General features: G+C 32.3%; 1 protein-coding gene across 2 annotated transcripts; it reads left to right on the top strand.

Annotated features, from left to right (window-relative positions):
* Nucleotides 1–320: 320 nt before the first annotated feature.
* LOC138322402 (lactadherin-like) lies at nt 321–25,658 on the top strand. 2 transcript variants are annotated; one of them, XM_069266433.1, is made up of 9 exons: nt 321–528; nt 1,891–2,052; nt 2,488–2,632; nt 4,634–4,845; nt 11,609–11,770; nt 17,510–17,660; nt 18,114–18,395; nt 24,505–24,693; nt 25,230–25,658. In XM_069266433.1, the coding sequence occupies exons 1-9, from the start codon at nt 379–381 to the stop codon at nt 25,427–25,429; spliced, it is 1,653 nt and encodes a 550-aa protein (XP_069122534.1). In that variant the 5' UTR covers nt 321–378; the 3' UTR covers nt 25,430–25,658. The 2 variants fall into 2 exon arrangements, with proteins under 2 accessions (XP_069122534.1, XP_069122533.1); XM_069266432.1 differs by having other exon boundaries at nt 17,510–17,666.
* The last annotated feature ends 1,562 nt before the right edge of the window (nt 25,659–27,220 follow it).

The raw sequence follows: 27,220 nt of genomic DNA, 5'->3' as shown, positions 1-27,220 counted from the left end.
ATCCATTTCTGAAAGAAAGCCCGTTTAACCTATTTTGAGCTTCCGGTTTAAGTCGCCTTCATTGGACATCATTTTGGTGGTAAATTTTGTTTAACAGCCAGGGTCATTGAATGACACGCAAGGTTGAGGAGGTGAAGGAAACCTGAAGTAAAAAAGGGAAAACCTCCGACCTACGGTCTGTCTTATACAACTGCCATGGAATGATGATATGTGAGATTTGCCATATTTAAATAGATATGGTCTATTATCTAAATTCGAGAATGGTAAAAAGGGTTAATTAGTTGCCATAACTGATTAATACAAATCCATGTTTCAGTGTTCTGTTGTACAACGAGTGAGTCTTTGGTGAATGGGCCTAATGGGGTGGACAACTCGTCCATGACGTCATCACGGGATTGGTCGATGCCAGGAACAAGTATATGCTATGCTCATCTCGGGAGATTACACATGCAGCCATACTTTGCTTCAGATGGGACTGAATACAGCGCCTGGTGTTCACCCACCAACACTTTGACAGATTATTTACAGGTATTGTATCACAGGTATTGTATCATAGGTATTGAATTACATGTTTTGCATGGCAGAAGTATTTTCATGTAAATATTGCTTTCCTATGTATGAATTTAGATACGAATTTACAATAAATATGATTAACAACTATATGTTTCTTCATCTTACCTTCCCCTATCTTCATAAACCTCATCATGCATATACTTGTTTGTCTGTACCACCAATATCAGAAGACTAAGATGTCTATCCTATTGGTTCTTTACATCTTTTGCCAATAAAATATTTGGAAATTGAAAATATGTTATTACACGTTATGTTCAAAGTCTTAAATGCTTTGAATACCTCATTTCCCCGTGTGATGACTTTGGTTTATCGTCTAATTATATTAATAGCAGCGTGATTTAAGGACATACCTGAAGGTGACTAGACCTGACAACTTCTCCACACACTCAACCATCCTATCTCCTCCAGATACAAACCAGGTCCAGTCTGTTTAAAATCTCAAATCAACGCAGACAACGTTTTTTAACTGTCTTTCTAATTATTGCATAGCTAGCCTTGAACATGTATGTTGCTGGGGACCCGTTACTGCATCGGTACTTCTCGGCAAACTGGCAATAATGGTCAGATTTGTCGATTTCTGCCATATTTATACAGTAGTTTTGGTTTACGCAACACGTTTGCTATGCATTCGCACATTGTTCTCAAATCAAAAGCAAAACAGACGTAATACAAACGTTTAACTCAATATGCATTCGCTACAAATTACTATAATTCGTGATGTCGACGTGATAGGTACGCTATAAATTCGTTTAACATACTGTCCCAGTTCGCTATCAAACCGCAAAACCCTGTCAGTTGTGGACATCAACGAATAGCGGATATACAGATCATGTAATAAGCATGAGTTGAGTATTCATGTATATTGCATTGAATAATGTATCTAATGCGTATGATTTCCGCAATCAAAATTTGTCCAGTTCAAAAATCCTGGGAACGGAAAAACATGCCTTTGCGAATAATTGCGGACGTGTGCGGATATTGAGCGATCAATACAAGTACGATTTACGAATATTGCTTATGTTCAGCGATTATCAGCAAATTGTGTGCGCAATGCATTCGCAAATCTTCTTAACGCCAGTGGGACCGACCCTAGTTTGTATAAGGACATATTTCTAACTCACATTTATGTCAAAGGCACTAATGCTTAAATATGTTATAATTGTCTACCATAGAAAAGTCAATTTATTTATATTTTGTTGTTATGTAATTTTCTGGGGAATAAGAATGATATCTGCTATTCTTGTTTACACCATATAATTGATATAATTGTTAATTACACTATATTTATCAAAGATTGACATGAAACATATCCAACAGGTAGAGTTTGCCTCTCTGAAGACAGTAGTTGCAGTGTCTACACAGGGCAGGGTACAGAGTCCTGCTGGTCCCACCAATTCCTTCTATACTAAGTCATATCTTGTACGGTATAGCAATGATGGTGTAACCTGGACTGACGTTATGGAAAGTAGTTCTCCAAAGGTAAATGTCAAAGCATCTGTAATGACTGAGCAATTAGCTGAATATACCTCTACACTATAAGATTTACTTATTTCTGCATAATGCATGTAAGTATATCTCCAACGAAAGGTAGCGCAAGTGGAAATTAAACCTAACTAGTAGCTTTAAATGTTCCGATCTTGCTTCATTTTGTTAATTAATATATCCCATTAAATTCATTTCTTCTTATTTCCTTACTTCGTTTTGAAATGATATGGCTCTACCATACAGTAATTTTTACAACAAATACCAATGTTGGAATCGTATTCTTCTCGCGATGAAAAATTAACAGGACTAGGAAAATGTCAATATCCTGATTTAGTTTTATATGTTACACCATTATTTATTTTGTATACCATTTGCTACAATTCACTTTTTGTACTCCGCTAACTGCATATTTTTTCATTCAATAAACAGGTTTTTCCTGGAAACACTGACCGTGAAACCGTGGTAACCAATACCTTACCTACTCCTGTGGTCACGAAGTACATCCGGGTCGTACCACAGTCCTGGTCTGTTTCGGTCTGTTTACGGATTGATATCCTCGGATGTGACACAACAGGTTAGTGACTTCCAAATCATTTGACCTAAATCAATCAATATGTTTAACGCCATATCACAGTACCTCAATAGCTGAGGCAGATTAACTTTGTTTTATAAAATACTCAATATTAAACACTTAACTCCCTGCTCTCAACATGAAGGCTAACGTACAGGTCAGTAGTATCTATAACCAAGCATGTGTTATATGTTTGATCAGAGATTTAGATCGTACCTCGCAAACTATTAGTCGATGGGACCTTAGCAAAACACCGTGTTATCCAAAAATATTAGCTATATTTGCTTCAACATCTACTGAAAATCTAGATAGGAGTGAGTTCGGCCTGCCTTATTAAAATGAAATTGTCAAGATTCCCAATAGGTAAGGTAATCGAATTCACAAATGGTCATACATTTTTAAAAGAAGTCATCTTTGAGATTAAAATTGAATGTGTCTGTCATGTCACAGTGTAAAAACACTGTTGTTTTATTTTATGTAAATATACAAAATGAATTTTAACCTTATTAATAGTTTAATTAAAAAGTACAATTTCGGAACGAAATACAAAATTTTACATTAGTAGACTTCGGAAAGGTTATTGTCATAAAGGTTTTATTAACGTTTCTTTATTAGACAGTTATTAACTGTATGTTGTCACTGGTACATATATATGACACAAAAAGATTTATTTTCGACTTCAAAAAGGAAGCGATTCTTCGCCTAGGGATGCATATGGTATGTCAATAGCCGTCATTAAAGCAGCGCTTAACTTTATTTACGGAAACTTGCCTTCGGTTCTGGTAAATATAATCTTACCTCAAGGTTCTGTATTGGTCATCCGACCTTGCCACGTTTCGTATCGGTCAGCTTGTCCTCGTTGGCTAATTATCATAATTCTCTTTCAAAATCCAAATTATGAAATGTAAACCCAGTTTTGATTGGTCAAGGAAAGTTCTGAGAATCTTGATATAGTCTGGTCCAAGCTGTTGTCCTTCTCTCTTTCGGCGACTGCAATAAACTTTGGACTTGACTCAAGACTTCTCTTTATATTTAAAAGGTACACTGCGTGTCACGGTGAAACTAAAAGAGTTCAGCTAATTCCCCAACCGTGTCACAGTTAAAAAAAAGTACTGTGCATATCTCGAAATAGGATTAATCATATTATGCAGGAATCGGTAAAGAGACAGAATTATTTGCATTGATGACTTCAATGCAAATCCGACCACAACTAATCATGTTTATTAATTACAGCATTATCGAGTTATTTGGTAAGAAATAGGTCAGATATTGAGCGGTCAAATGCGAGTCACACGATCTTCTGCTTATTTAAGTACAATAATGGGTGGCACTGCAGTCTCGTTTTGATATATTTAAGATTTTATTGAAATGTCGTAATTGACTAGGTCTGCATAAATATTTCAATTTCATATGAAAATTATCTCTTTCTTGAGGGAGGGATTTCAAAAGAAAGGCATCAACTGAAAGTCAAATCTAGAACGGAGAGAAACAGAAAAAAACACAATACAATGCTATTAGAGAAAAGAAAATATTATGTAACACTAGTACTGCCTTAATATTCGGTATATATTAAGGTTTATTTTTATTTAAAGCCATTTTGAAAGAAATCAAGACAACCGCATTAACTCAAATATAGTTTTATACGGAGGTATTTTTAGAAACATACTGAAATAATCATATTAGATGAACTCATCACCAATACGACAATTTGCATACGTTTTCGGGTAATGTTAAATCCCAAATAAGGATTAACCGTTGTAAAAAAATCACAATTATCAATAAATCAAACTGATGCGATTTTAAGTTAATATAACACAGAGGAAAAGGAAATGAATTGATTAAGCTTTGCTGTTGTTCAATAGCGAATCCGTTGCTCTCAATATTTCGTATGCTGCAGAAAAGTATAACCTGTACGTGATTTGGGAATCTAACATATAGAACGACATAGATATCTGGTTAGAACCGAGTCATTATTTAACGAACATTTTTATTTCAAATTATCAGCACCGAGTTGTACAACTAACCAGTTTCTAATTAATGGGCCTTACGGAGTAGACAACTCATCTATGACGTCATCAAGGGACTGGTCTGTTCCGGGGGTCAGTGTATGCCCAGCTTTCGTGGGGAGACTTCACATGCAGCCCTTTTATGGCAGTGATGGTACCGAGTATAGCTCATGGGCGCCACCTTCAAATACCCTCACAGATTACTTACAGGTAAAAAGTAAAACATAGTCTTTCAATAGTCTCACAAACTACTTACAGGTAGAAAGTAAAAGATAGTGTATGGTCGACACCTTCTCAATAGCCTCACAAATTACTTACATGTAAAAAGTAAAACATAGTGTATGGTCGCCACAAGAACAACTTTCCTCAGTATCAAACGACTTTTAATGAAGAGGCCCAAATCCTGCAGAAGTTTGGTTCATTAGATGAACAATAACTTATAAATTTTCATAGTCTGTGAACATAGAATTAAATTTTAATTAGATAGGAAACTTTTTCTTTCAGTAGAATTATACTGTACACTGGGAGGAAAGAGAGCTTCATCCTCTACAATATTGCAAAAATTTGCAATAAGCCGTGCTGGCGAGGTATAGTTTTTGTCCTACCAGCTTCAATTTCTAGTTGTATGATTGCTGATTGCGAATTTGTCAACAATTTTCGATATACACTCAAAGATTATTCCTTACAGGTTAAAAATAGTAAAACATAGTGTATGGCCTGCCACCTTTCAATAGTCTAGTCTCCACTGAATTTTCCCCTTTTAATGTAAATGTGTGTATTTCGTTGATAATACTTGGTTAAAAGAATATGAAGCTATAGTGTAATGATCGCCACCTTTCAATAGAGTGTTCGCATTAAGCACGAATCCGTAATCCGATATCGGGTAGGGAGAAACAATTTAAGTTAAAAGTAAGCTTCATTTTTTTACGATAAGTATGATCTATTAACTTCATTTTTACGTTCTCTAAGTCGTCGTGTTTAGTTTTAAAAACTGATTTACAGTTTATATGTTACATAAACATTTATCTTGTATGATATTTTAGACTACCGTTTATACACAAATCGTCTGATTACCTACTTCCAGTTCAAGTTTGGAGCTACACACACACATGTTATGTATGACTTGTAGTACTGTTTCTTCATCTTACATCTCTGGTATTTTTTTTATATATTTTGCCTATCATACTGAGAGGTTATAATTTTGTCACATGCAATTTTAAATTGTAGGCGAATGTTTGTGACACAAGGAAAATTAAGACGCAGGGTTTGTTTAAATTTTAATACATTGTACCTCTCAAATTTGACCTGAATATTTATTTACGGTTAAAATTTAAAAACCGTTAGGATTTCTGTAATAAACTGGTACAAATTACTATGTATGTGTTAAATGCAATACAGATATAGATAAGCTTGTAATTAGGTTCCGTGAGACCCGTCATGATCTTATAAACTAAGAGTTCTAAAAATGTAAGGCAAATACGTATACGAAAAACTTGAATGATTTCTTTTATAAACCGATACAATATTCGCTAAATTAATTTTAGTGATAGCGAATGTATGATTGATGTAATAAAACAATTTTTCAAATCTAGGTGGATTTGATATCATTACATATATTCCGATACGTTTGTTTTCGCAGAAAATTTGAATATTAAAACGTATCGGAATACCTCTGATTAAACCGATTGAATTACACTGCAGGGGAAGTCACTCTAATCGCTCTTCAATAGGACGTTGCTTTCGATGTCACAAGTCAGAAAGTGCCGGTAATTTTGGATTAAAATATTGCGTTCAACTATATAGACATCGTTTATATGCTTTTACATGGTATGTGTGTGATTATGTATTATCGGAGGACTGATGCGTGACTATGACTCTAGGAAAAAAGGTGTACTATTGTAAAAATTAACTTTAATCGAGATGGGGGTAAAAATTCCAATATGGCGACTGTCGTCCCTTTCTCTGTTTTATAGTAAATATTCCGATTTTTTTAAAATAATTTTTCAAATCTCGTATTTTTCGAAAAAAAATCACATGACTGTCATATATACTCATCAGTCCATCCACCAAATACAAAAAAAATGTATGACAACATCCATTTTCATTGAGTTGGCCCACTATGACTTTTTCGAGATCAAAGGAATTATACAAACATTGGAGAACAATGGCAGACCAATTATTGTCTGTTCTGGTAAAGTTCTGACTTACTGGTAGATTTTTTTACCTGTAATTTTACAAATAGTCACAATTCTATTTAACTCTTCCTATTCTGTATTTTATCCCATTTCAAATGTTTTTATATTTTCATCACACTATCTTAAAATGTTAAATGAAATAAAACATTAATTAATAAGAGATAATTGATTAAAAATTAAAACATTTTTTATATATACTACATATGAAACTTAAAGCACTACACTTTCAACATTAATAAGAGATAATTAATTAAGATTAAAACATTTTTATATGTACAAACATATGAAACTTAAAGCACTACATTTCAACATTAATAAGATATACACATATGGGAATACGGAGCGAATTTCTGGGCAGCGGTCCCGAAGTCCCAGGAAAACAGTAGTCGGGTTGAGATGGAGGTAATTATCTTCGTCTTTAGTAGTGTGAAAAATAGCGTTGGTAAGTTGTCTGGGTCTTGCTGGGCAATAAAACTGTAGACTAGCGGGTACATCTGATTTCCTATCTGGGCATGAATGGTGTAGATCTGGTGAAACTGGGTCGGACAGGTGTAGAAAGTTCCATCACAGAAGAGAGTATCGGCGTTACACAAGTCGAGGAGGTTGCTGGATGTCGCAAATCCAGGTAATGTGGGAGAACACAGGTAAAATCCAGGTAATGTGGGAGAACACAGGTAAAATCCAGGTAAGGATATGTGAAGCAGACTATAACTGCTGTCACAACATAACTGTCCCTATGTTATTATAAAAAAGTGGGAGAAACAAGAACACACTTCCAAAACCAGCGGTGTACTCCCGATTACCCCATATACCCGGATATCGGCCGATAATTGTGACCCAAGCATTTGTAACAGCTATGTGATGATTCGTTTGCTATTCGATTTATTAATTTTTTAAATTCAAATTGTCAAATTTATTCATTACAGTTGATAAACCTCTTTATGCTCATGTATGCAGGCGACACAGTTTTATTCTCGGAAGGTGCTACCGATCTCCAGTATATTCTTGATTGTTTACAGACATACACAGAGAAATGGACTTTAAATGTTAATACAGATAAAACTAAAATTGTTGTATTTAGAAAAAGGATAAGAATGTCGCTTTCTGAAAATTGGACGTCTAAAGGTAAACCTATCGAAATTGTTGATAAGTTTTGTTATCTTCGGCTGATTTTTAACTATAATGGGAAATTTACTGTGACACAAGATGTATTGGCATCACAAGGAAGGAAAGCATATTGTAACTTGAAAAGGAAAAGGAAAGATTTCGCCCTTAATACTGATACTAAAATTTCATTATTTGATACATATGTTGCATGTATATTGAATTACGGAAGTGAAGTTTGGGGACATAATGTATCGCCGCAAATTGAAAAAATCCATCATCTTTTTCTTAAAGATATTTTAAATATTAAGCGAACGGTCAATACTTCCATGGTGTACTTTGAAACTGGGAGATATTCTTTGTATGTACAACGTACAATATCCAAAATGATTATTGGTTGAAAATTCTAAATACTAGTAACTGTATTTTAAAACCATGTTACGATGCATTAGTTGAGTTGAATGTAAGAAAACCTAATTGCAAAGTTAATTGGGTTCATCATGTTAAACATGAACTTTGTAATTTGGGTTTTAGTCATGTTTGGACTAGGCAATATGTACTAAATGAAAATAATTTTTTGCAATGGTATGCTCAACGTGTCCATGATGTAGTCATTCAAGAATTACACAGTGCCTTTGATGTTTCTTCCAAATGTTATTTATATAAGCATATCGCTGATACCTTTTGTATCCAGTATTATTTAACTAAGCAAAATTAACCCTAGATTTTAAAATTTATTAAGTAAATTCCGGATGCAAGGCCACAGCCTTAATATAGAATCTGGGCGCTATAGTAACATTCCCAGGAGTCAGAGAGTATGTACAGTTTGTGATAAGAATGATGTTGACGAGGTCCATTTTATTTTACTTTGTTCTGCATATTCTGATTTAAGAAGGACTTATATCAAGCAGTATTATTATCGACATCCGAGTGTTTACAAGCTTATAGCTCTGCAGAATTGTTTTCATGTAAAAGTGTAAAAATTTTTAGATAAATTGAGTAAATATTTGTTTCATGCTTCGGAAATAAGGACAAAATCTCCTCTCTGTGTAACGTTATAACGATAGTTGACATAACTGTACATTTATTTAACACCTAGCTATTTAATCATTGATGAAATTATTTATTTATTTTTTGAAGTGTACTTTATGACGTTTTGTTAAAGCACATTTAACGTTTTCGTTTTTTTTCGTTTTGCGTTTAGCGCTTGACGAATAGATTTGCCGTGTTTTTCGTTTTACGCTAATCGTTTTTCGTTTGCGTTTTTCGTTTTTTCGCGTTTTGCGTTTTCGTTCGTTTTTCGTTTACGCTAACAATTTTCGTTTGTTTTGCGTTTTGCGTTTCGCGTTCGTTTCGAGGAATGTTAGACGCATTAAGTACTGTATGTGGTGACGTCGCAAATACATTAATTATTTTTTGTATTGTTCCTCCTTTATTAAGATGTTTGTTACGAATTTACACGTCAAGGGATTCTTTATATATGTATGTGTATGGGATTGTCCTCCGCCTTCTTATTATATGTGAATTTGATTTAATATAATTATGTATATTGTTGCCTATATGCTGTATCGCATTTGGTTATATTAAAACTTGAAAACTTGAACTATTCGATCAAATAGCGTTAGTAAATTACACACTTACTGGGATCCAAACTAAGTGTTACTTATATTTCATCTTGACTTCTATAACAATATAACATTCATTTTTGTGTTGATAGGTTATATGTATGTTTGCGTTTGATTTGCCCAAAGCGTTTCATGAGAAAATAAAAAAAATGAATTTACAGTATTTGTTTTATGACATAAATGCTGATATACATGTCGTGAAACTTTTGAGCCATACTGTCCCTATATTTTTAGAGAAATATATTTTTTAAAGACAATTAAGGATTGTAATTAAAATGAACAATCTTTGTGTTTATACTTTTGTAGTTATGTGTATAAACATTAAGTAATTTTACATATGAGCAGCCAAGTAAGAAAAATGCTGAACAAAAATAGTCAGTTTCAATTTTTTTGCTGAAAGCTCTGCAAACAGCAAATTAATTTTTGACGATAAGTAAAGCTTTCTTTACTTTTTCCTTTTAAGTATCAAACATTACTATTCAATGCTAAAATTGTCATTATTTGTCTTTAAACTGAAATATAGCATGCATTGAAAGCATTTTGTGTAATAGCATATTTTCAATAGCTGCACAAATACCTTAATTTTAGACTTCCTGTTTTTTACATCTTTGATACAGTTATGAATGTTGAAAACACTGAAGAAAACAGCAAAACTCATATTTTAATATAAAAACTCGGTTATTAAGTGTTATTTCACGAAATAAACATAAAAGTATAATAAAAAAATCCTGTGAAAATATTCGCTCGCTCAATTTTTTTTCCGCTTTCAAAAGATATTTAGACTTGAAAAAAAATTCCCTCGCTCGCTCCTTTTTTAAAATTCCAAAATCCGAAGAACAAGAAATGGAATGGCCTTAGGTAAATGAAATCAAGTTGATTTCAAATTCTCCATTCTGCAAGCAGATAAGCTGAATTACACATGAGATATTATCACTACGGTTTATGATCTATACGTTTAATCATAGTTTTGGCCTCACTCATGCATATCCTACGAGCAGGAGACACTATGAATTTTAATTAGATGATTGTAAAAAATCTAGAGAAATGTTTAGCAAATGGTTATTCTTAGTGACAGGACTTTGTATAGATGTGTAGGATGATTTGGAAAGGAAAATTATCGCTCTTTCCAGTGGTACATGTAGTTGCCATTTTTTTATGAAGATGACTTTTTGTGCTAGAAATGTGTTTTTATAGCCACTAAAAGTGGGCGGATTAGAAATTTAGCCACAATGTTCAGCTGACGTTTGATCTTCAGCAAATGAGAGTTCAAACATTTTTAACTCAGCCTACTTCAAGTTCAGCCAATCATCGCCACGGGTGAGTGGGACGGGAAGTAGCCTGCGTCACTTCATTCAATACAATGCACACTCGCTACAATAGTATAGTACTTTCGTCGTTCACAGATAGGGAAAAAGTATGGAATGTAATGTTCCTCAGCATTATATTATGACGTCATATACTAATCTTTAGCAGCAATATTGTCTATTACACTAGTTCTCACTGAGCCACGCAGGTACTTTCTTGTTCTTGTTAAATTTACATATGTCAAACGTTAATAAACTGTAAAATGAATTCGATGTCGTTCATTGTCCACTAGTACCCGTGAACTTCATAGCGAGACATAGGAATCTGCAAGATAACGCAGCAGCCGAACCCAGGACAAAACAAATTAATTGTAACATTCTATTAGATATTCTGACAATGGCTGTAACAAACACCAGTCGTTACAATTCGGTATAGAAAAAATTCTATGCCGCTCCCCGTTGACCGTCCACTCATAGATGAGATTTTATGAAATGCGTCTGTGAAGCTTTTGATTTTGCTAACCTTTGTGAGCACAAATCAAAACTTCAAGACGAATTTATTAATTTCATGTTTAGTCTAATACATTTTGTCGTGTTTAGGCTATAGTTTTGTCATCACTATCTTTGTTAATCAATTCACATTCGATTTTTTTTCTGTTTCATCTATTTCAAAACCTTTAGGTGGAAAAGTGACAGTATTGAATATAGGATTTATTACGTACCGTACATGTTTATATCTGGACAGGTAGAGTTCACCAGTCTGAAAACAGTTGTAGCCGTCCTAACACAGGGGAGAGCCCAGAGTACAAGATATCCGCATTTAGATATGTATACAACATCTTACCTGGTGCGGTACAGCGATGATGGCGCCGTCTGGACTGATGTCATGGAGAGTAATGCCGCCAAGGTAATCACTTGTAAATGTAGATACTTTAAACATATTTTATTATAAAACACAAAAGGATCAGGCACAAGTTATTCCAACTTAAACAGCCGTCTCACAATTAACATATTATACATGATGACTTAGATATCTTATACAGATTAAACAAATCAAATAATATTACTTTAAATAAATTTAATAATAATTGTGTAGTAAAAGCTTTTGTATGTTTAAATCGTATATGTATGTTCAGAATCTTCAACTGGACCTAAATATGATTGCACATGTTCAAAAATTTTACAATTTACATTGTGTACCTCCAAAGCCAAATTTTCATCACCAAAAAGCAGCAAATTAAGGTGTGTCTCCAGATTTTGCTCATTAATTTCGCTCATTAACTTTGTACGGGCATATAAATAATTTGGACATTCTAAGAAATAATGATAAGCATTTTCAAAATGATTTCCACAGTTTGTACAACGATAATTTTCGATTATATTTGAACGGAAGATATCGTCATTTAGAGTGCTACATTTGTGCCTGAATCTGGTGTGAAAAATATTTAATTTTCTGTCAATAGCTAAAATAAAATTATTCCAGTTTCTTAAAGTAGAAGGTAAGAAAGACTTGAGAGTAGAGGAGAGTCGATAGGTTGGAATACAAAAGTCGTTATTGTTTCTTAGAGCATATTGATTATTTTCAACAACTGTGGGAGGTAATAGATTCAAAAGAAAGTTAGGAGTATCATGAGTTTTCATCTTATGTAATAATTTAAGTTTTCTTCTAGCTTTCCTATCACTTAGTACTTCCAAACCTGATTCACTATAAAGAGATTTATTTTTTGCAAATGATGGCAAACCCGTAATTATTCTTGCTTCTTCCCTTTGTGCCCTTTTAACTTGTCTGAATAAATTGCAAAACAACCATCCCAAACTTCACAACAATATTCTGAAATTGGTAGTATAAATGACTTATAAATCTGTAAAAGGGTATCACGCTTTAGCATATACTTAAGTTTACGCAATACATTTATTTTCTTCATAACAGATTTGTAGATTTCATTGACGTGATCAGACCAATTGGCATTTGAATTAAGAGTTACCCCAAGGTGTCTATGAAATTGACTAAAATTTAGAAAGTTACCATCAAAAATCAAATCTAAATCTGCATCATTGTCATTCAAGTTTGAAATGAAGAGCACTTTAGTCTTATTGGGATTAAAATATACTAGCCATCTCTATGCCCAACTATTAATCTTTTCTAAATCGCTGTTAAGTGATAATTCAATGCCTCTACATGATGATGAGGATTTTAATAGAGCTGTATCGTCCGCAAAATGACGAGTAGAAGATTCAAGCTCATCAGCAATATCGTTTATGAAGATAACAAAAAGAAGTGGACCAAGTATTGAGCCTTGAGGGACTCCAGCCAGTATCCTACCAATTTCGGAAAATGAATTATTAATAAATACTTTTTGTTGTCGATTACTAAAATAATTTTCTAACCATAACAAGAAATTTCCACAAATGCCATATGATTGTAATTTTTTAAGTAGACCTTTGTGCCATACCCAGTCAAAAGCTTTTGAGATATCACAAAAAAAAACATTTTCTTCTAGATTTATACAAACGTTATGAAAAATTTCTATCAATTGATATACTGTTGAATGTCCCTGCATAAAGCCCGATTGGACATGGAAAAGTAACGAATTTTCAAGGAAATAATTATAAATATGCTTATAAACTACCTTTTCAAATACTTTTCCAACAGTTGAAAGAAGAGATATAGGTCGATAGTTAGAAATTGAGTGTGTATCTCCCTTTTTAAAAAGTGGCATTACTTTAGCAAGTTTCCACACATCTGGGAAAACACAAGACGATAGGGATAGATTAAAGAGAATTTCTAAAGGTTTGCAAACAGTGTCAGCAGTGTATTTAACTGACTGACTGACTCCATCGTCACCTGATGCTTTACCAAGTTTTAGATTTTTTAAAACATCACAAACCTCATTTGCATTTATAATCAAAGAATTAAAATTACCATTAGTTTTTGTTTCTAAGAGTGGAGGTTCGGCAATATTATCATTAATATTGGTAATACTACAGAAATAATTATTTAGTAAATCTTTTTCTTTATCATCAGCAGATAACTGACCAGTGTTTGGATCTATATGAGTGGGGATAGACTCAGTAGTTCCTGAACTACTTAGAAGTTTCTTTACCAATTTCCAATAATTTCCGGGGTCTCCTTTATAATCGTGATCAATTACTTCACCTACATTATCGTAAAAAGTCATTTTTGCATATTTCTTCATATTATTTACCTTATTTCGCTGAGTTTCGAAGTTTGCTATATCTCTAGGACTCTTAGACGTTATTGCTAATTTCCTTAACCTGTCTCTTAATTTCATGGTGTTTCTTTACTCAGAGTTCATCCATGGTTTATCATAAAGCCTGACAGTTACTTTTTTATTGAGTATACATCTATTTGCAAATTCAAGAAAAACTTTTGTAAAATTACCACAAGCAAAATGTACTGAATTACAGTTTTCAAAAAGAGAGTTCCAATCATAATCCCTAATCAAGTGATTGAATAGTTGAAAATTACCTTTATTGTATAACCACACTTTTCTTTTGAATACGGGTTTTGTTTTAAACGGAATGGAGACATAAGCAACACAGGCTTCATGATCAGTATACAATTTGTCCGATTCAATAACAGACGAATCTATGCACTGTAAGGAATCTGATAACAAAATAGGATCTAACAAACATGATCTAGTTTCACCTATTCGTGTAGGTTCACTAATAAAAATTTTCATATCATGGGTGTTTATGATATCCACAAATACATGATTTTGAGGAACGCTAAGCATATCTACATTAAGATCTCCCAATAAAATAACATTACTTGAAATATTCTTGGCATTATCTAAGGATAATCTCAGGACATCCCAAAATTGAATGTTTTTATGATAATTAAAAAGATATGCTGTGCCAATTATAATTTGCTTATTGCTAGGAAGGAAAACTTGCAACCACAAGACTTCAATATTGTGTACTTCAAAATCAGTGAGCCTATTTACTTTCAAAATACTATCAACATAAACAAGAACACCACCTTCTACATGATTCCTATCAAGTCTAAAAGGAGAGTAATAACCAGTTATCAGTAAATCATTAGTAGATAGACTAGCATCTAGTTATGTTTCAGTAAGACATATCATGTCATATTCATCTGCAAGGGTTTCTATATATTCTAACTTGTTTCGGAAACTTCTGATGTTAACATGGAAAATTGATAGCTCACCTGAATCGGGACCGGGGTTTGACTCAATATCCATATGTTGTAACAGAAGCAACAGTAAAATAAAAATGAAATGAAAAGATCAAACTTGAGTGTACTTTTGATATGCGAAAAACATTTATAGTAGGAAAAGAAAATGAACATATATTTCAAAAAACATTTACCGTAGGTTTTGGAGTAAAAATGTACCGATTGCCACTCGGTGAGACATATAATTGTTACTCATTATCAAAAATAAAAACTTGTACAACTGGTATATAGGAGTGGCAGATCGGAGTGAACAAAATGAAACGTGCAAAAGTCCAGTAGAAGATCATGAGCATGGCGTATAAAGGAAACGAAAAATCAAAACATGGTAAAGGGTTGAGAGGAAGAAATAAAAATAAAATACATACAAGATATTTATGCATATATGCGGTTTTTGCAATTGTAAGGTCAGTAAAGAGGCTTTATGATAGATCATCATTTAAACACTTGAAATTGATAATTTTCTCTGTTAAAAGTATAAATATTATTTGATTATTGACTTAGATAAATCAACAAGATGATTTTGGATAAATAATAATAATTAAAAAAAAACACATATCTTAGAAAATACGGCTAACATTACTCAAGGATAACTCCAGTATCAATAGTCACAAAATAGTATCAAAATTATAAAACGTGAAAAAAGACGTGCGTTATTGAAAAGATATTAGGAAAGGGGGGGGGGGGCAGCCAAAACACAATACAAAAGTATATGACAAATATATTACTTATATACAGGTATTATGTATGTGCAATGTTGACAAAATGTCACAAAAAAATAATAATAATGAGATTTATATGCATGTGGCATTTCAACTTGAACTAGCTACAATACAAACTTAACGTACAGGTTGTAACACAGAAGCGTTTCGAATATTTAAACGCCAACGATAACGGCAATTTAATAATTATGAAGAAAAAAAAACTTTTAAAATATGTGCACTAGCAATGACTGAAATGACCTCAATATTGACAGTTATTTTTCGTAGTGAAACGATTCAAGAGACGACAACTCTAGTTGCATGATAGATAACAGAAAAGTAACACTCAGAAATGCAAGGAACGGCATATTTAGCTGCATGATAGAATTTATAAATAAATCAGTAAATAAATAGGGTTAAGCTGAATCTAAATGTCCATTCCTTATACACATAATGTCCTTGGTGTTTTACAAACAAATTACGCGGCAATTATATAAATATAAAATATACATAATAACATTAATCAAATTTTTAACCTGGTATTCAACACATTAAATAAAGCCAGCTTTAATATCTATGTAATTGATAATGAAGATTGAACCAATAATGTAAGTAAAGAACTATATGCAACTCCAACGGTTGATCATGCTTTCACATAATGTTTGTATCTTTTCATCACTTGCTGTACAAAGTGTATTTGTATTAAAATTGTGATTTTCATTTTTCTTAACATTATATACCTTTAAAAGGTAATTAAAAGTAGTATTAGAAGGTAAATTAATCTTTATTTGGCATTAACACGATTAATTGTAGATTTGACAATTAACGTTGTTCATCAGGTACTACTAACATTCTTAATGTCACGTCTTTCATTCTTTCTTTCCTTCTTTTATTTATATATTTCATTATTTTCATATATATTTATTGTGAATTTTAATTGCGCGGTTTAATAAGTTGGTGAACAATATGTGAAATGCTATCTCATAAACATTCAAACTTGAATAGCTTTATTGTCTTAGTAGGACTCAATGTTGTTTTGTGCGTATATTTCCAAATAATTGAATCAAATGTTTAGGCTTGAAACATCATTTCAACAAAAATTCTTCTTAATTGCATGCACTGTATTGACAAATCATATAGGTCAATGTCCTAATTATATACTTAATATTCAAATCATCATTTGAATATCGATATGCGGAAGTTTATCCGTATGAGAATTGTATAATTAAGTCTTATGCACATAAGAAAATAACACGAAACACAATTTCGAGGCATGCCTTAGATCCCCTTCATTACTGTATTGAATAGCGAAACCAAATAAGGGGCGTCAGCAAAAATTACAAGATAAAAGAATCGTTTTAATGACGATAGATAGATAATGGAAAATGCTCTAGAATATTCCATAACATTCTTAAATTAGGGTCCAATGTTATAGCTGACTATGCAAATTAAAAGCAAGCATTTGAGATTTAAAAAAAAAAGATATATTGAACTTACTTGTTTCAAAAATCGTTTGTGAGACACCTCTGGTTATGGCAGTTGAATGTATTTCAAGACACTATGAATGACATTTCCAGTTAAATGAATCCCTGATATGAATTCAACGCAAGCACTGAATTTATATCATTGTTATCATTAGAGTCCTCTTACTTAACATGACTGATTGATTATTAGAACAGGCTTAATCTGCATAAATCTTCATGCTAATATGCTTGCAATACATTTTCAGGTTTTTCCAGGAAACACTGACAGGGACACAGTCGTCACGAATTACCTCCCTTCTCCTGTAACGATGAAATTCATACGTATAGTTCCTCAATCGTGGCATAGTAATGTTTGTTTAAGAATCGACGTGCTTGGATGCGACGCAAATGAAACAGGTACATGTAAGTATACATATTGTCTAATGAAACAGGTACATGTAGGTATACATATTGTCTAATGAAAACGTTAACGTTTTAAATCATCGTACCATGCAATGTTAAAACGAAAAAGGTAAAAGGAAAGAACTAAGCTCTCCATGACATATGATTTTCTTTCCACTCCTGAACTATGTTATGGTATATTTGAAGGCATTTCAGGAGTAAAAAGCCCTGACTAGTCACAGCCCTACATAGACCACACAGTGCGACACACAACTTCAAAGTTATACAATTCACCGTTATTCAATCCATATGATTCGCATCAAAGGACCAAACTCCCTGTCTCATCAGAGTTTTGTAATCACACAGTCAATGTAAGAATATAACGACAGTGATTGTAACCCCTGGAGTATCGTGGATGACCGTCTAATGACTTTATATCTGATATATATGAATCAATTTTCTCCCTAGTATCCGAGTCCGTGAACAGTACAAGATTTGGTACCCTGTGGGGCTATGCTGGAGTAGCAAACGCAGCCATACCGACAAATAATATCACCTTGAATACAACAAGAAAGAGCAAGGTGGATTGTGTCTCTCTGTGTAGTCTAACGGAACAGTGTCTCATCGTCTCCTTTGAAAAGACAACTAACCTGTGTGTTGGCTATCGAATCACTCACCTGATCGGATCCTTCACACCGGGTGACCGTAATACAACTCCCGGTGATAATGCCACATTATACTTTAACTACGGTATGTTATTGTGTATATATGTATATAATTAATATAATTATCATTGTGTTGTTATCTTATCAACATCCCCATTAAACAACTACCCAACCCTCACCCCCCTGAAGAGTTGCGAAAGCGCCCTGGAGAAAAGATTTGTTATATTGTTTTTGTTTTCATATTTTGCTCCATCATAAGGACATACTTCATTAATAAATTTATTAAATAATATCTAAGTTCACAAGGAGAAGAAAGATTTATCTGGAATTTTTTTAGCTTTAGACATAGAAATCGATTCTGCACATATTGCACTTATTAATATTTATGGTCCTAATCAGGATAGTCCAGACTTCTATTCAAAAATCTCCGATGTTATTGAAGACTTTGGCCATAATCATGTTATTGTTTGTGGCGACTTTAACCTTGTTTTAAATCCAACTCTTGATTATGATAATACATACAAGAATATAAATAATCCAAACGCCAGGGAAAAAGAATTAGATATAATAGAAAACTTTGGTCTTATAGATGTCTTTAGAGAACAACAGAAAATGTTAGGAGATATACTTGGAGGAGAAAAAATCCAGTGAAACAAGCACGTCTTGATTTTTTCATTGTTTCAGAGAGCTTACTGCCAAGGATTGACCAGTCAGGCATAGATTCTGGGTATAGATCAGATCATTCATTTCCAAATACATCTCTTACAATAAATGAATTCAAAAGGGGTAAAGGAACTTGGAAAATTAATAATTCTCTTCTGTATGACCAAGATTATCTGAATTTAGTTAATAATTGCATTAGCAAAGTGAAAAAGCAATACTGTTTACCAGTCTATCTTTTAAATAATATTGAAAACATTGCTAATTCCGAGATTCAATTTTCTATTGATGATCAACTATTTTTAAAAACCTTGCTCATGGAAATCCGAGGATGTACAATTTCGTATGCATCATATAAGAAAAAACAAGAAAACTGTAGAGAAGATAATCTAAAGAAAGAGATACAAAAACTTGAGGCACAGGAAAACACTAATTTAGATGAATTAAATGATAAGAAAAAGGATTTAGAGAGGATAAGATCACATAAGATAAAAGGTAGTATTCTAAGATCAAGAGTAAAATGGTCAGAAGAAGGGGGAAAAACCAACTAGTTATTTTTTCAGTTTGGAAAATAGAAACTATACCTCAAAAATAATACCAAAACTGCAGACTCAAAGTAACAAGGTATTAACAAAACAAGAAGATATTTTGGAAGAAGTATGTTCATTTTATAAAACTCTCTATGGTGTTCCGGAAAATACAGATCTAGAAGATAATATACAAAATTTGAATTTATCAAACTATCTTAACTATAATGAAATGCCTAAGTTATCTCAAGAAGAATCTGATCATTTGGAAGGGGAAATCTCATATCAAGAGGCAGGAGAAACTTTAAAATTAATGAAAAATAATAAAAGTCCAGGATCAGATGGATTTACTACAGAATTTTTTAAATGTTTCTGGGGAAAATTGGGGGATTTTATTGTAAGATCAATAAATTTTGGCTACCGTTCAGGGCAACTTTCTATCACACAGAGACAAGAAATTATAACTTGAATACCAAAGGCAGATAAACGTAGGCATTTCATTAAAAATTGGAGACCTTTATCACTTTTAAACATTGTTTATAAGATTGCATCTGTACTATTTCTAATAGAATGAAAACCGTTCTTAATAAATTGATAAGTGATGATCAAACTGGTTTAATTTCTGGGCGTTATATTAGAGTAAATACTAGATTAATATATGATATTATGCATTATACTGAGGAAAATGACATACCAGGCATGCTTTTGATGATTAATTTTGAGAAGGCCTTTGATTCGGTGTCGTGGCTATTTATAGATTATTAATCAGGGTGGAAATATCTCTTCTTTCTTTGGTATTTGGAGGGGCTACCGTCAGGGTGATCCTATCGCACCAAATTTGTTTCTTCTTTGTGCTGAAATTCTGGCTATAAAACTGCAAAATGATAAAGATATAAAAGGAGTAAATGTTGAAAATTGTCCTATTTTGTTATCTCAGTATGCAGATGATACTTCACTTATACTCGACGGTTCGGAGAAATCTCTAAAAGAATCAATTATGGAATTTAATAGATTTGCAAAAATTTCTGGACTTAAAGATGCTCCACCGCATAAATGACATTCATAATTTGAACAATAATTGGTGTTTAAACGTGTGTATATATATGTCTAATTAACACAAAAAAATATATAAAATTACTTATTTTTCCTTTGGTGCATGCGCAATCAGTACTTCATTCCTTAAGGATATAGTGCTACGGAATTTTTTCAGGATGCAATTAATTATTTTTCATAATTTTAACTTGAAGTAAAATTAGAAGCTCAAACTTTTCCATGGTGATAATGGTGTAAAGTAAGTAATTTTTGTAACTGAAGAAAAATATCAAATCGTCTGCTGCTGTTTTTGATAGTGAGAAAATATCATTTGTCAGCGGTGGAGCATCTTTAAATTGAATGTTGATAAAACGCAAGTGATTGGGATTGGTAGCAAGATTTTTTTTTCAGTTAGCTGCTCGGTCTCTGGAACGACAGAATCAGCGTTTAATTCATTTTTTTATATTTATTTAATTTTCGAAGATTTTACATATACAGATACATGGTTATCTCACTCACATCATACACACCTCCTCACATCATATTCAGCATAATTTCAATATATTGCCATCTTCATGTATTATAATCATCCTTAAAAACTGACCATCACATTCACATCCCACAGCCTCATCAAAGATCATCATTCATACTTACATCGTCATTAATTAAGCATACCAATATATTATTAACTCGTCCAAGATAATCATACACAATCGAACCACTCACATCCTCATTCAACATGACATGAATATAATATTATCATCATGAGTCATCATCCTTAACATTCGTTAACAAATTTTGCGTGAAAATACTCCCCTTTACTGTAAGCAATGTGTCTCTGTACTTTATAGTAATCTTGAATCAAATTAACCAAAACCATAACATTTAATGAACCATGTAAGCATCTGGTTCTATATATGAAGTGTTTAATAAGAAGAATAATTTCATTGTCAATTCTGTTATACAGCCCTGTAGGTTCAAATAGCCCAAATATCATTGCTTGTTTAAATACGACAAAAGGAATAAAATGAACTTCTAATAAATCTTCAAAGCTTGTCAGAAAATTTTGAACCTCATTACATTCCCATAAAATATGGATAATTGTCTCCCTTTCTATAATGCAAAAAGTACAATGTGGGTTATTTGTGAGACCAATCTTAAAAAAAAGAGTTAGTTGATAAAATATGATGGTTTATTCGAAATTGAAACCATTGGAATTTAGTATTGAGAGTTACCTTGAATGGAAGAGAATATATCTTTTTCCATGTATCATTATTGAAGTCAAATATAGTTCCCCACTTACTCTGAGCAGATATACTGGTGTTTTTCTGTATAGATGTAATAAGCACTTTATAAAAGTCCTGAGAACCTTTCTTCTTTTTCAAAATAATTTCAAGATCTGAAGGTATAATTGGGTATGGTAAAACACTGTTTAGAATATGATGATTTTTAAGGTAATTTTTAATACTTCTCAATATTCCATGAAACTGAAGATAGTTTGTAACATTACCATGTAACTCACAAAATTCTCCGAAAGAGTAAACGTTTTTTTATCCTTAATTAAATCATTTATTATCGTAATACCATTATTAAACCAGTTTCGAAAAAACACAGTTTTTTTACCAACAACTATATTCTTATTATACCACAAAGGTGCTTTCAGCACAGAACAATTGTTATTCTTATACGGTTCTTCATTTAACCTGAGTTTGTACCATGCATTAAAAACGTCATTCCAAAAAACATTACTATTGTGAGCTTGAATTTGTTTTATGTATTCACAACCAAGTAGCAAGTAATATAGTGAAGACTCTTTTTTACCGGAACTTAAATTACTGTGGGGGAAGGAAAAATTTGAATTGCTAGGTATTGTTTTTAGTGTAAATCTCCATGAAATGCCAAAACTTAACTTTGAAAAAAAAACCCAAATCAGACTAAAATCTTTGTTAAAAGTATGGAAAAGAAGATCTTTAACACCTATAGGAAAAATTCACATTCAAATCCCTACTTCTCTCACAATTCAACCATCTTTTTATATCTCTTCCCAATCCAGATAATAAATTTATAAGCAAACTCAATTCAGTATTATTTGACTATCTATGGAATGGGAAACCTGACAAAATTAAAAGGGAGACAACCATACAAAATTATGCAAAAGGAGGATTTAAAATGATAAATACCATAGCTTTTATAAATTCTCTTAAACTTACATGGGTAAGAAGACTTTATCAGACTAAAGAGAAATGGCAGACAATTCTAAAAACTTTTATCAATATTGATCTTCTTTCAAATTGTGGTTCGGAATATATAAAGATGTGTGAAAATAAATGTAAAAATAAATTCTGGAGTGATGTTTTTAAATCGTGGTATATGTTAAGCTCAAAATATAATGAGAAAATCTGTCAGGAAAACATTTTGATGGCTCCTATTTGGTATAACAGTGATATTAAGGTGGATAGGAAGATAATCTTCTATAAAAACTATTATCAGAAAGGTGTGTGTATCATAAATGACATTGTTAAGAGTGTAGAAGGAAGTTTATTTTACACATATCAAGAATTTATTCAGATTTACCATGTTAACACAAATATTTTACAATACCAAGGTCTTGTTTCAGCTATCAAAAAACTAATTTCTTCATATGATTTACAAAGAAAACAAATTCATTATCCATATATGCCTATTAATCTGCAAATCTTTCTCAAAGATAGAAAAGGATCAAAACTGTTTTATAACTTTTTAAACAAGTCCGATATAATACCGTCTGGCCTTAGAAAATGGAATGCAATTTTTAACAATATAGATCATGAAACTTGGTATAAAATATATAAAATTCCATTTAATGTTACAACAAATACTAAACTACAGTGGTTCCAATATAGATTATTCCATTATATTTTGGCAACAAATTCATTTTTGTTTGAAATCAGAGTAGTTATCTCCCCTCTTTGTGTACTCTGCAATACTGAGCCTGAAACTATTACACATTTGTTATTTGTGTGAGGAAGTGCAAGGATTACTTGAAAGTTTTGACACATTATTACAAGCTCTCTTAATTCCCTTTTCTGTTAATAAAAAATCCTTTCTTTTTGGACTCTTGCATGAAAATTATCTCCATAGTAATAGAGTGGACAATGAAATTATCATAATTATAAAGCAATACATTTACAGAATGAGATGTTTACACAACACATTAAGCATTAACGTTCTTATCAACACAATTAAAGATCATTATACAATTCAAAAATATATTTCAAATAGTAAAGATGAAAAAGTAAAACTTAAATTTGAAAATGAATGGAAAAAATTGGAAAAACTAATCAAGTTATAATTGCACTTTGTTACACATTTACTTTATTAAACTTTTTAAATCCATATTTATATTTTATTTATTTTATTTCATTTTATTCCCCCCCTTCCCCTTTCCCTGCACAAAGCCGAAATATTTTTTTTTAAAGATTTTTTATACAGTTATAATTGTTCCTCCGTCTCCATCCTACCTAGACTCTTCTAACTTTTTTTTCATTTTCTTTTTTTCTTTCTTCATAACTCTATCACTCTTTTCTTTTTCTTCTAATCCTGTCTTTGATTCCTTTCCTTAATATTCAGTACAATATAATTTTTCCCCTCATCTCCAAACTCCTAATGTGTATCATTTTTTCTCCTTATGTACTAGAAATTTAAGCTTCGTATTTGTATGTATGTGAATGTATATGCATGTGTTAAATATATGAGTGTATGTTTTTTTAAGTAAGTATGTATGTGTTTGAGAGTCTATTGAGTGTATTTGTATATTTAATTGTATTGAATGAAAATCATGAATAAAAAGATAATTTTAAAAAATCTATTAATAGCCATGCAGTGCTGTACTTTAAGGTCACAAGAAATGATATCGTCTCATTAGCTGTTCAATACTTTAAGCTATGGAAAAGAGACCATAGTTCTTCATTTATTCAAATCTATCCTTATTTTCAGATTACGCCACCAACCTTGGATTCACATCAGAATTACAATCCGGAGTATCCTATAAGATATCCAACTCACGGAAAACACAAATGGAGGCAGAATCTGAGTGTCAAAGCTTGAACGCTATACTTATAATAATCTACTACATTTCACAAGTAACACAACTACAAAACGTTCTCTTAGACTCGCCGACACATAGTACGTTCTTATTAAGCATTTGTTGTCCTGTGTGGATATGCATTGGTGTGTTTCATACATTGGGTGTTCTAGCATATTTTATGATGCGCTAGCGCACCATAATATATATGTTAGAACATGTATGCAATAAGATACATAATGATATGTTTTATTCATTGTTTTGGTAAATAACAATCAGCACAGTAAGTTACATAAAATATGACAGTTAAGAGTAAAAAGAAAAGAAAGGAAATTTTGATGATGATCTTTTTATTATATATAGAGATGATTTCAAACTCAATTATTCCCTGCACGACGATGCTTAGCAGACGTGATGGTCCTAATCCAATGTTCTGTTGATATGAATTAAGGATGGTTACACGCGATGCTGAATTGTTATGCCATTAACCGGTCAGGTTTTTTATATAAAAAATTTGGTAAATATGTTAATCGTTATGAACTAAGTATATGTTAAATTGTAATTATCCCTTTAATGCATCAGGCTTATATTGTATGTCACCACACATTATAATTTGCCTCATTTGTTTATATTTCAGTGAACGATGTAGGCCTATTTGTATCGGGGTACTATGATGGAAGTAACTACGTAGACTCGATGGGAGTGGCAGTAGGAAATAGATTTTGGGAATTAGGCCAGCCGGATACTAATTTTCTATGTGTGATCCTTACGCCTAAAGGTTACCTTAAAAGTCATGACTGTACAGACTCGTTATATTTCATATGTAGCCTCTTGTAAAGAAACACAACAAACAACACTTGCTGAAGCTGGACTATTTCGATCTGTATGTATATGTATCTTGTTACGTAACTATGTCTGGTATATGGAAGGGTATGTGACGTGACAATGTCTGATCATTAATATATGAAACATTACAGCAATATTAAAGTGACAATTTAGTCAGGCTATTTCTGTTATATAACCACGAGGCAAAATATGTCATAAATGTGTTGATCGACATTAAAAAGGTTGACAAATTCCACGATATTGTTAAGTATTTTGATTGATAACGTTGAAATTTCAAATCTTATATCAATACAATTAAGCAGATACAATATATATGCTGTATCCATACCCGATTCATGTATAGTGTCATGTATAAGAAATGCAATACATAACCACCGAGGAGTTGATGGAATTGTTTTTCATAGAAGAGCATGCACCTACTGAGGTAAACACACTACTGTAAAAGCTATGCCAGTAGTTCTTGACAAAATATTCCTTACATGTACCCCACTGTCACTTGCGAGGGTGCGGCATACAAGACGTCCGACAACAATGTGTATTGACGGGCAGCAAGCGAGCATCAACATTTCAAAGACACATTCTACCACAGTGGATTTTTTTTCTGACATACAATAATACCAACAATTCTAACTGGTTTGTTTCCGATAAATGTACAAAATTTTCATGAATTCTGAATTGTCCCTTTAAACCATATAGGACGGAAATGGGCCGCTATATGATTATCGATGTGTTGATTTTATTTATATGAACAATTTAGAATATTAATTACATGTAAGTTGTTCGGGATAGGCATTCATAATGTCTTCCCTTTTTGGCTGAATATGTCTTAATATATATATATATTGATGCTTATATTGATATGTTTTTAATATTGATCAGTCATAAAAATTGACAAGAAGAATCAGTTGTATACAAAGTATAAATAGTGGCGATGTGGCGCAATCAAGTTAGTTTTGGAAAGTCTGATGCAGGAACTCCGCTCTGGCAGTGTATTAATAACAATATTAAGTCACACAGGTCTGAAATACATAATTGAAATTATGTTTCCACCGGGTTTTGGAAACCAAAATTGAAATTATATATTCCTTTTACCTATGCAAAATATACTGTACAATTGAAATTGTTTTTCCATCCATATATTTTCCATGCCTGATGACGCCATATTTAGACAAAGCCAATACATAAAATGTTTTTTATTATCATAGGTCATAGGAAACCACAATACCGTATATTCACATTTCCACTGCAGTCCCAATACGTGACCATATTAAGCGCAGTTGGCATTCGATATAGGCCATTAACTTCAACCGCTTATTATGACTTCATTATTATTGTGTGACGTCACAATTGTCATGCCAGCGATCAAAGAAAACTGCTGTTCAAAAGGCTGCTTTATGCGTGGTGATAACGAATTATTAACCCAACCCATCATAGATGCAATATTACCTTGGGAATTCATCATAAAATTGTAACCAAAAGTAAATATATATATTAAATATATACACACACAATGCTAATATGTTCATAATAAGAAGTGGCGTCACATATACACAGAAAAAGGTTATATACGTTTGATACCCTGTACATGTATATTTGGTCTGTCTTTCAAGGTCACATTCGTGGTGCCATGGACTGCTTATATTATATAACACTAGTTATTTCCTCTTTTGTGGACGAAGAAAAAGATAAATTAATGTTTTCGTTTTGTTTGCGTATTTCAGACATCGATCTGCCAAATAGAATATCTTAATTAATTTCGATTATAAGATGAAAGTTGCATGC

Source organism: Argopecten irradians, chromosome 4 (assembly GCF_041381155.1).
Source record: "Argopecten irradians isolate NY chromosome 4, Ai_NY, whole genome shotgun sequence".
NCBI classification, from domain to species: Eukaryota; Metazoa; Mollusca; class Bivalvia; order Pectinida; family Pectinidae; genus Argopecten; species Argopecten irradians.
This window is presented reverse-complemented; position numbering and strand designations above follow the sequence as displayed.